Below are 10,763 nucleotides of genomic sequence, written 5' to 3' on the forward strand. Positions count from 1 at the left end.
TTTGCCCATTTTTTAATTGGGTCATTGGTCTTTTTGTTGTTGAGGTGTTGCGGTATCTTGTAGATTTTAGAGATTAGACCCTTATCCCAGTCTGTAGGTTGTCTTTTTATTCTTTCGGTGAAGTCTTTTGATGAGCTTAAGTGTTTGATTTTTAGGAGCTCCCAGTTATCTAGTTTCTCTTCTGGTGTTTGTGCACTGTGATGGTTTGTATTCTGTTTATGCCATGTATTAGGGCTCCTAGCAATGTCCCTGTTTTTTCTTCCATGACCTTTAGCATTTTCGATTTTATATTTAGGTCTTTGATCCATTTTGAGTTAGTTTTTATACATCGTGTGAGGTACGGGTCTTGTTTCATTTTTTTGCAGATGGATATCCAGTTATGCCAGCACCATTTGTTAAACAGACTGTCTTCCCCATTAAACAGACTTTGGGCCTTTGTCAAATAACTAGCTGCTTATAGGTGGATGAATTTACGTTTGGATTCTCAATTCTGTTCTATTGGTCTATGTGTCTGTTGTTGTACCAGTACCACGTTGTTTTGACTACCATGGCAGTATAATAGGTTCAAAAATCAAGTAGTGTGAGGCATCCCACTTTGTTCTTCTTCAGTAATGCTTTACTTATCCGGGGCCTCCCTTAAACACTTGAAGCCATTGTCCTCCTGTTTCCTAGCTGAGGCTCAGCAGATGCCTTGGTCTTTGAATGAGGACACCATGGTTTAGAAGTCAGCATGAGGGAAGTACCTAACCTAGCAAATACCTAACACATAATAGATCTTTAGCTTTTGCCAAGTTTGAGCAAGTTCCAAGAATGGTGTAGGGCAAGGATGGGGCAAGGACTTTGTCAGTATAAGACGTTTTATTGGACTAGGGGATTTGTGGAAGGCATAGGTGCTGAACACTGGGCCAGTGTGGCACGGGCCATGCTTAAGGCACCCTCTCGGGTGTGGTGCCCACCAATGAAGCCACTAGCATGGACGAAGATGCAGCCAGGGATCCCGGTGACCTGGTCCAGGGCCTTGTCCCGAAGACCCCGCCATGACTCTGGCAGGGGCAGCCTACAAGTGAGCAGAAAGGAAGTTGGTAATAGCAAACTGAGACTTGAGGAACTGAGAGGGAGGGGAATAGAGCTGAGCCAAGGTTGGCAGCCACTAAGGGCTGAAATAGGTCTGAAGATCTGCAGGGTCTGGGGCCTCACCGGCTTTGGAATGAGTGGGGCTCCTTGGGCACACACTGTACCCGCCACTGTCCAGCCTGGTCAGTGTAGATAACAAAGGCAATGGCCACTGGGGGGGCCAGCTCAGATTCCAGGCTGTAGAGGTGATCTTTCCAGGGGCATCCACCTTTGGCCAGTTCCAGTATCTCCCCACTTGAATCCACCTGAAAGGGAAGTGGGGCAAGGCTAGAGGGTTTAGGGTAGAACAGGAGCCCCTGGTGACCACAGCCTACCAGCTGTCACTGACCCCCTACCCACAGCACCTTTGCCCACACCTGTACCTTGAACCGCTTGGCCATGGCCTCTTCCACCAGGGCCCGGGCTGGCAGCCAGCTCTGCTGGTAGAAGTCTAGTCTTTGCAGAAACTCTTCTTGAACCAGAGCCATCGCATGCTGAAACCCTGCCTGGAAATCATGTGTGAGTTAGAACTATAGTGCTGGCCCAAACTTTTGAGTTTCTTAGAGTTTAAGAGGGACAAATGTTCCCATTTCCTCCCCTGAGTTTCCCCTGGGGCCCTCCCTACCTCTGTGTCTTGGTTGGGCTGGTTCCACGTCGGATTAAGTCGAGCAACCCGGGCACTCAGGTGAGTGGTCAGTGCATATCGAGGCTCCCCCTCCTCCCACTGGGAGATCCCATTGTCCACTGCATCCACCTCCTCCACGAAGTTCTCATACATCTAAGGCAGCAGGAGGGGAAATGCTGTTGAGGATATCTACCATTTGCATAAAATTTTAATAGGTTTCAAAGTATGTTCATACACACTCTTTCATTAATCCTCACAGTAGCCCTGAAGGATCTCTCAGCACTAACTGGGTGAGGAAAGGGAACTGGGCAGTTCAGCAACTAGTTCAAGGTCAGACGGCTAACAGGGCTGGGACTGGAATTTCTAATCCAGTGCTTGCTCTACTACTGAAAGCTCAAGCCAGGGCCAGCATGTGTGTGTGAGGGGCTTCTGGTGACTCTTGAACAAGGAAGGTCTTGAGTTCCTCGAGGGGGTCTGTGGGAGTGGATCCCTACAGCTGAAGGAGAGTAAGTCTCTAGGTGGGCTAAGAGTAGGCTATTCAGATGGCATGGTTACTGAGGTACAGGAGGGACTGGCCAAGCACACAAGGCAGGTGGGACAGAGAATGACTGCTGGACTAGATGTCAAGAGCTGGATGTGGTCCTAGGGAAGCCCCTAATGTGCCACATGACGTCACCAGTTGCTGCATCTCCTGAGCCTTAACTAGGAAATGGGAGGACAATGCCTCAAGAGTATGTGTGTATGTGTTAAATTTTAGAAAAATTTTAGCTGAGAAAGTAGAAGAAATGATAGGAACAGAACATTATCATTTTACAAACCCTAATGAAATTTTGAGATAGAATTCACTTAACATAAAATTCACTATTTTATACAGTTCAGTCATTTTTAGTATATTCACAATGTTGTACTACCCTCTAATGCCAGAACATTTTTCTCTCTCCAAAAACAACTCCATACCCATTAGCAGTCACTTTCCATTCCCCCTCTCCCAAGCCCCAGGCAACTACTCATCTACTTTTTTGTCTCCATGGATTTGCCTGTTTTGGACATTTCATATAAATGGAATCATACAATATGTGACATTTTGTCTGGCTTCTTTCACTTAACAGTGTTTTCAAGGTTCAGCTATGTTGCAGCATGTAGCAGTAGTTCATTCCCTTTTATGACCAAGTAATACTCAGTTGTATGGATATATCATATTTTGTTTATCCATCAGTTAATAGACATTTGCATGATTTCCATTTGTTGGCTATAATCAATAATGCTGTTGTGTGAGCATTCATGTGACTTCAAGAGTTTCTGGGTAAAAACCGTATTTCAGTTAGGTCATTATTTTCCTGTAAATATGCTCTGCAAGTATAGGCCTACATATCAGCACATCTGTGGCACAGAGAAAAAGTGCTACTCTCAGGGAGAGCCAAAAAAGAGGTTTCTCTGTGCCAAGCATCTCTTGGTCCGGACCCCAACCTGATGGTTGATTAAAACTTGGGTTTAATTTAGTCAGTTGCTTAGAAACCCCTCAGCAGTGGAAGGGAAAATTGATCCAGGCAGTCTAAAATTTTGGTATTCCAAAAGCTTTTTTTAGCCTGTTACTATTTCTTCACTTTTTCGGAGCATATTAAAGCTGTGCCATAAGGGGCAGAAAATAGGCAAACCAAGACAGAGAACTGAACTCAGTAGCCTACATGCAAAAAAGAAAAAAAAAAGCTGAATTGGAGGTTTGCTTTTGAACTTCATGGGATGCTAGGGCTCTGTAGGTGTCCAGAGCATTGTTTATTTGAACTGACATGCACGCCAGGACCGCTAGCCTTGTTCCTTCCGCAACAGCAGGAAACTGATGTGTTGCTTGCAGGGGACACTGGTGGAGCCTGAAGATACTGTCATAATCAAACCCTTCCCAGCTAAGCTTGCCATATGCTACCAAACATAAGCAGCCTCTGTTTACCTAAATGTGCTGTGCAGTCATTTTTTGTGTCAGGTCATGAAAAAGACTGGGAAATACTGTTTATGGATTTCAAAGCCCTTCCCTATATATTATCTCATCCACTACTCACAAACCACCCCAGGACATAGGTAGGGGAGCTATTACCATCCCCTCGTGAGAGGATGAGCCTGACTGACCAGGGTGAGTGCTGGGGCCAGCAATCCTGACCACCTGAGACCCAGGTCTGACTGCTGTGTGAGCACCTCTCCCTGCTGGCCTGGTGGAGATGTGTGTGGGGCATTTCTGTCCTTAGGTTCCCACCTTGTCATAGAGGGTGCCCACCATGCTGTCTTCTTCACTAGTGCCCAGCAACTGGGCCAGCAGCTTGCGCCCGAAGTGCAGATAGATGAGTCCCGCACTGCTCAGCTTGGTCTGCCAAGGCTTCCCAGGGGACAGGGAGCTCATGGTCTCAGTGAAAGACCTGAGGAGCACAGGGAGATGGGGCTGAGGTAAAGGGTTTGGCCCCAGTTACCCCACAGTGTGTTTGTACACGTGCATACACTTATGGGGTAGTGGGGGTAGAGAGTTGCACCAGTTGGGAGGAGAAGCTCAGCTGGGAAAGCTCTGGCTTTTCCTTAGGGGTCAACATGGACCTTGGCGTGGAGTCTCCCTGCCTTCAAGGAGTTCACCATCAGCTGCAGGCAGACAAACACAGACAACCAAGCGAGTGCTCTAGAGAGATTATAAAGAAGGGAGAAGATGAGGAAAGGCTTCTGAGAAAAAGACCTTTAAGATCAGTCCTGAAAGATGAATCAGTGGTGTTCACCAGACAGACAACGGGTGAAGGAGAAACAGCATTCCACACAGAGGGAACAAATGTGCAATGGCTAAGAGACAGGTCTCTTCACAGAACAACTTGGGTGTGAGAAGTGGGTGGCAAAAGATAAAGCTATAAGGGCAGGCAGGGGCCAGATCATGGCAAGCCTTGGATGCCATGCTTACGAGCTTGGACTGTATCTGTAGGAATGGGAAGCCACTGAGGGATTTTTTTAGCAGGCAAGTGCATGTTCAAAAGAGGATTGTGCCAGCCAGCGTGGAGAACAGATGCAGGGAGATTACCTGCAATGGTCCAGGTGAGTGAGGAAGGCAGAATTTGAACAGCAGTGGAACAAAGAATAGAGAATAGGTGTGACAGATTTGTTAAGGAAGTAGAAACTACAGCTGTGATTTCCAGATACCAGTCCATCAGAATCACCTAAGGAACTCACTTTTGTTTTAATGATTTTTATTATTAAGTGTTGAATACAAAATAATTATGAAATATACATAACGTATAAAGATTTAAGTGATACAATAACCCCCCAGATAAAATTCAAAAACAAGCTCAACTAAACAATACATTGTTTATGAAAACAATCACGTGCTAAAACTACACAAGAACAAGGGTATGATGAATACAAAATTCAGGATACTGCTTGCTTCTGGGAGGGGCCAGGAATGGGACAGGTAAAGATGCAAAGGTAATGGTAATATTCTAGTTCCTAAGTTGGGACATAAGTTCATAGGTGTTCATTTTATGTTTTACAGTCCAGATATGTTAAAATTAGGGGGCTCTCATGGCACAGTGGTTAAAGTACTCAACAGTAACCAAAAGGTCGGGGGTTCAAAATCACCAGCTGCTCCATAGGAGAAAGATGTGGCAGTCTGCTTCCGTAGAGATTTACAGCCTTGTAAACTCTCTATGGGGTGACGAGGAGAGTGATCTATTGGCAGTGGGTTTGGTTTTCTTATGTTAAAACTGTTAAAATGTTTGTAAGAAAGAACTATGAGGAAAAAAAAGGGGGGGAGGGCCACAAGTGCCACAAAGAGGTCAGTTAAGGTAAGACTGTGATGCGACTCTGTGAGTTTGGAGTGGAGGCCCCTGGTGCCCTTTCCATGAGAGAGGTGAGGGTAAAAACTACTACGGCGGGCTGGGGGGTGGAAATTAATCTGAAGGGAGGAGATGGAGCCAGGGACAGCTGTTTTTTGAAGAGTAGCTGAGAAGTGAGGGCAAGAGGTTAGGCTGTAACTAGAAAGAAGTGTCCCTCCAAACACCCATTTTTAAAAGTAATACGTACAGAAACTTAAAACATCCTCATAATGCCTGAGAGAAAGTTTTGTTTTTTTTAAATTCCTTTGTTTTCAAGATGGGAAATGCTTGAACAAAGTTTTAGGCAGTAGAGAAGGAAAAGTAGAAAACACTTGTGAGAGAATCATGACAGAAGTCCCAGAGGAGAAAGTAACAGATTGAAACAAGGACAAAGGATTAACCTCAAACAGAAGGGACACTTTTCCTGAATTGGAAGGAAGAGGTTGAGGGTGTTCAGGAGTGGGAAACTGAGGAAGTCCATGAAGGAAGAGCTCAATTTTCTTTAAGCAGGAAGCAGAAACCATAGACAATCACTGAGGGAGTTTGATGAGATAGAGGCTTAAAGAGAGGGAAAAAGGATAGGGATGGCACCGTGGATAATGGGCTACCCTAGGACAAGAAAGATTTCCCAGTGGAAGAGTCTAAGTGAAATAGAAGAGTATACACATTTGAACCATCCCGGGTCCAGAATTATTGGGCCCAACTAGCCTGATGTGGGGCAGCAAGGGCAGATGAATGGGTTAATCCAGATAAGGTATTAGTTGGAATGATGACTGTGCTGGTGGGAGGAAAGCCTACCTAAGCCAAAGAAGGCGCCAAGTCAGGAGGGGACTGAGGGACTGATGGGGAGCCAAGGGAGATGTGGGCTGACTCGAGGGCTCAGGGAAGTCCAAGGACAGGTAGGTGGGTGAAGGGCAGGGAGCTGGAAGGATAGAAGGCTATAGTCCCAGAAGGACAGAGGAGTTTGACTTCAATGATGAGGCAGTTCCCTTCGCTGACACGAACCACGAACCACGGTAGTGGATGGCTGAAACAGAGCACGAAGGAAAGATAAAGTCAAGGTTAAGGAAATGAGATCTGGAAACCCACCTTTGGTGATGGTCATATCGGTGTCTCTGTGGGTCGTACTCGCTACCCACATCCACTACGATGTCACACGAGGCCAGTTTTTCGGGGTCCCGGGTCCGCACAATCTCTGCATCCTGCGGAGGACATAGGAGATGAGGAGGCTGCCAGGAGTCGCGCGGGCAGGCGATTAATGTTGGGTTTCTGGGGGAGGTGGGGTTCTCCGGCCACCTAAGAGCTACGAGAAGGACCCTGTTACTGGAACTGGATGGGGCGCCCTATAGCCAGGTGGGTAGACCCAGGGCCAGTTTTGCCGGACTGTACCTGGTACTCGGGCAGAAGGCGAAGCATCGCGCACGCCAGCGCTTCGTCGCAGTGGAAAGTGCCATTGTGCGTCCCAATTCGGGGTGGTGCCATGAAGTCGCCACGGGGACGTTTAGGGGGCGGGACGGACTCTGTGCCGAGCATGCGGTGCCGAGGCTGGAGGGGCGGCGGCACCGCCAGCGGGAGCCACTGTATAAGGCGGCCCAGGAAGCGGTGGCCCATGCAGGTCCCCTGGTGGGGAAGCCGGAGTGCCGACCCGGAAGTGGAAGTACCCGCGCGGTCCCACTTCCGCTGTTGGTCGTTCCCACGGCAACAGGCCGGGCAAGAAGAACTCAAGAGCCAGCACAGAATTTCTCTCACCACCCCATCACCAGTCCCTGATTTAATGCAAAAAAAAAAAAAAAAAAGAAGACCAACATTCTGCCCAGCTGGCACATTTATTAGCATTAAAGACAAGATCCACAAGACTTCCCCACTCTCACTAGGAAGCCATGCCCACAGAGTCCCAGGCCCCTGAAGCAGGGTCCCTCTGCTCTATTTCTGCAACAAGTTCAGGCCTTGGCAGTAGCCTGAGTTGCTCCCAGAGCTGTGAGCTGCTGAATCTTCTGGCTCATCATCTCCATAACAGCTGTGGAAGAAAAAGGAAGCGTCAGACCCTGGTCAAACCCTAACCTAGAGTTAAGGAAAAATGCCAGGGACATTTAAAGACAGACAACCACTTACAGTTTGTTAATAAAATTTTTAACACAGTGACTCACTATGGGAGACATGCTAACACAAATTCAGAGCCTACAATGTGTCATCAATACATTAACAAAATGAACAAAATCTCGTTTTTCATGAGTCAGACATAACCAGAAAATTATAATGTAGTAAAGATTTTTGCCTTTAGAAGTGGTTCTCAGTCCTGACTGTAACAGAATCACCTGGGGAGCTTTTAAAAAACACTCACCCTTCCCAGAGATTGATTTAGTTGGCCAGGAGTGGGCCCAGGCTTTCTTTTTAAATTCTCCAGGTGATTCTACCTGCAGCCAGGGTTACAATCACTAGTATTTAGTTAGTTAGGGCTATGTTTCTTTCCTGTGTGTTCATTTACATACATATTATCTGCTACATTCTATCTCAATTAAATAAGAGCTCCAAAAGACCGCAGACATGATTTCCTTCTGAATTTCTCAAGCACTCAACCAGGAATCTACCAAGAGTGGGTACACAGATCTAAAGAGTAACACAGATCTAAAGAATGATACATCAAAACACCACTGAAAGAGATACAAAAACATAGTTTTAATTTAGCAAAGGAACACATGCATAGTTCACACTACAATCCAAGTTCTTTATCATGGAGGTCAAAAACAGGGTCGTGAAGTACCCCAGGCCAAGCTTACCCTGTTTCATGGCATGCTTCTCCTGCAGAGCTGGCTGGATTTTCTCCATCTGCTTGGTAAGGAAGTCTATCTTCCTCTTGAAGAAGTCCTTGGCATCCTCAGCTGTCTACATAGGTCAGAGGTGAATGGGGGTAAGAGCAGACCTCATGCTGCACCCTAGATCTTTCCCTGTTTAGACGGGCATCCACATGTTACTTCCAGCTCACCTTTTCTACATAGTACCCAGTTCCCACATCGATGAGCACATGTTCCACATCATGTAGTTTCCCAGGGACATACATCTGAGAAGCAAGGATTAAGGGAAAAACCAGCCCAGCACAAGCCGTGATTCCCTGTCAGCCGGCCTCCTAAGACACTCCTCTTCTAAAATGTTATGAGACACAGGTACTGAATACTCTAGAGACTTCAGAACTATACCTATAAACTCCGGATGGGGAGAGACAGGAAAGTTGGTTCCCTGTGGAGAAAATGACATATGATGGAACTCTCTATTGCCCTAACTCCCATCCTCCACCCTCCAAGTAGTTTTTGTTAATTCTTCCCATTAGCTCTTCCAGAAAGTCTAGATACAATGTTTTCTACTGCTCTAGTGTAGCAAAAGTGAAAAGCCAACTTCATTGTCCCTTAACACCTCCCACCATTGATTAGCTAATTCCTAATGGATTTAATGTTCATTATTTAACCATTCCCAGCTACACCACTAGCTCTGTTTCCCTTTTAGCCTGTCAGTTTTCAGACTACAGACTACAGATGCCCTACTTCGAAAACTTGCTCATTCAAGTAAAATACTCAACAAGTGGACACAATCCCTGTTTCTTAGTGACAGCAGTTTAGGAATAGAGCCACAATTAAACTGAAATGGAGGATTAATAAACAGAGCCAACCCTTCTGTTTCTATATCCTATTCTATTGCTTATATCTTCTATCTAGGTTACATCTAGGTTACTAGCAAAAGTGTAAACCACCAGTTTTAACTCCATATTACATTAATATCTTCAAACAGCAAAGGGAAATATCACACTTCAACTCTACATATCCCCTGGTACCACAGGCATTAGCTGCATGCTGGCCCCAAGTTAGATAGGGAAGCTAGAAAATGTGTATAATGAGGCGTGTTCTCAGAATCATCGGGCACCGGGGAATAATCAAAACTACCTCCCCTCCCTCTATTTTCCCCCAGGGGGAAGGAAGGGAGGAGAAGGCAATAGAGCAGTTCTTGTGGAAAGGATACAGAACTCGTCAGTGGGACAAGTAATTCTTTCCCTGTGAAAGCAATGAAGACAAACACCTCAGGAAGGTTGGCCACTCCAAATTTCAGACGTTAAAGGGGGTTCCAACATTGCCCAGCGCCCGGATAATGAATGAAAAGAACAGAAACAGGGACAACAATGTTCTGTACACTTCAACTCTAGGTAAGCAACATGCAAAGGGTTCGTGAAGCAGTCTACAATATGTAATAGATTGTTTTCTCGCCTCAGGTAAGGAATACTGGATTAGAAGGTGGGACGAGAGGTGAAGCCGGCTCGTCACATTCCCCAGGTTTCCCTCACCCGCCTATCCCATACCCTCGTTGCTCTTGTTCAGCACGTTCAGACAGTCCTTGGCTTCCACATACTTGGTCTGTACCACTTTGAGCTGGGCAATGGACGTGGACAGGAATTCCACTTCCTGCAGATAACGGGAAAGATCAGTACAGGGGCTTGAGAGAGAGGGGAGCAAGCCCAGAGTGGGGGCGGGTCCTGGAACAGGGTTGGGGTTTCGCATGGGAAGGGAAGTCTTCCAAACTGGGGAGGAATGCGGGCGACGGAATAGTGTGGGGAGGCGGGATGTGAGGCGGAAAAAGGGTGCCTCAGGAGCTCGTCCCCACCTGATCCAGCTGGTTCTTGAGCATTTCTAGCTGCGGCAAATTCAGCTCCGTGATATTAACCGACTGCGCCATGCTGGGAAGGATTAACGAAGGGAAAGCCGGTTCAGGGGGGGTAACGCTCTAGCCGTCCACTGCACATCTCTATGGCTGCGCCAGGAGGCCTCGCAGCTCCAGACGTCTCTATGATCCTCCATCCCGGAAGGGAAGAAGGGGCTGGAGGCTCTCAGGAGCTCTGGTTTGATTGGAGAACCTTAACGAAGTGTCATTTTGTTTGTTTATTGTTGTAGTTTAAATGAAGTTTACATTTCAAGTTAGTCTCCGATACAAAAATGTATACATACATTGTTATGTGACCCTAATTGCTGTCTCCATACTGTGACAGCACACTCCTCCTTTCCACCCCTGATTCCCCGTGTCTATTCAGCCAGCTCCTAACCCTCTCTGCCTTCCCATCTCACCTCTGGACAGAAGCTGCCCGTTTAGTCTCTTGTACCTACTTCAGCTAAGAGGCACACTCCTCACGAGTATCACTGTATGTCCCACAGTTC

General features: G+C 46.7%; 2 protein-coding genes across 2 annotated transcripts; both read right to left on the reverse strand.

Annotated features, from left to right (window-relative positions):
• Positions 1-855: 855 nt before the first annotated feature.
• Positions 856-7,223, reverse strand: MYG1 (MYG1 exonuclease). The gene is made up of 7 exons (XM_004373978.2): positions 6,961-7,223; positions 6,661-6,773; positions 3,984-4,143; positions 1,739-1,891; positions 1,497-1,619; positions 1,198-1,379; positions 856-1,057 (listed from the first exon to the last, which is right to left on the reverse strand). The coding sequence occupies exons 1-7, from the start codon at positions 7,180-7,182 to the stop codon at positions 859-861; spliced, it is 1,152 nt and encodes a 383-aa protein (XP_004374035.1). The 5' UTR covers positions 7,183-7,223; the 3' UTR covers positions 856-858.
• Positions 7,224-7,385: 162 nt separating this feature from the next.
• On the reverse strand, positions 7,386-10,406 carry PFDN5 (prefoldin subunit 5). The gene is made up of 6 exons (XM_004373979.2): positions 10,216-10,406; positions 9,914-10,016; positions 9,580-9,611; positions 8,555-8,629; positions 8,349-8,454; positions 7,386-7,588 (listed from the first exon to the last, which is right to left on the reverse strand). Exons 1-6 carry the CDS (start codon positions 10,285-10,287, stop codon positions 7,512-7,514), a joined length of 465 nt encoding a protein of 154 aa, XP_004374036.1. The 5' UTR covers positions 10,288-10,406; the 3' UTR covers positions 7,386-7,511.
• Positions 10,407-10,763: the final 357 nt, after the last annotated feature.

Source organism: Trichechus manatus, unplaced genomic scaffold (assembly GCF_000243295.1).
Source record: "Trichechus manatus latirostris isolate Lorelei unplaced genomic scaffold, TriManLat1.0 scaffold00027, whole genome shotgun sequence".
Classification (NCBI taxonomy): domain Eukaryota; kingdom Metazoa; phylum Chordata; class Mammalia; order Sirenia; family Trichechidae; genus Trichechus; species Trichechus manatus.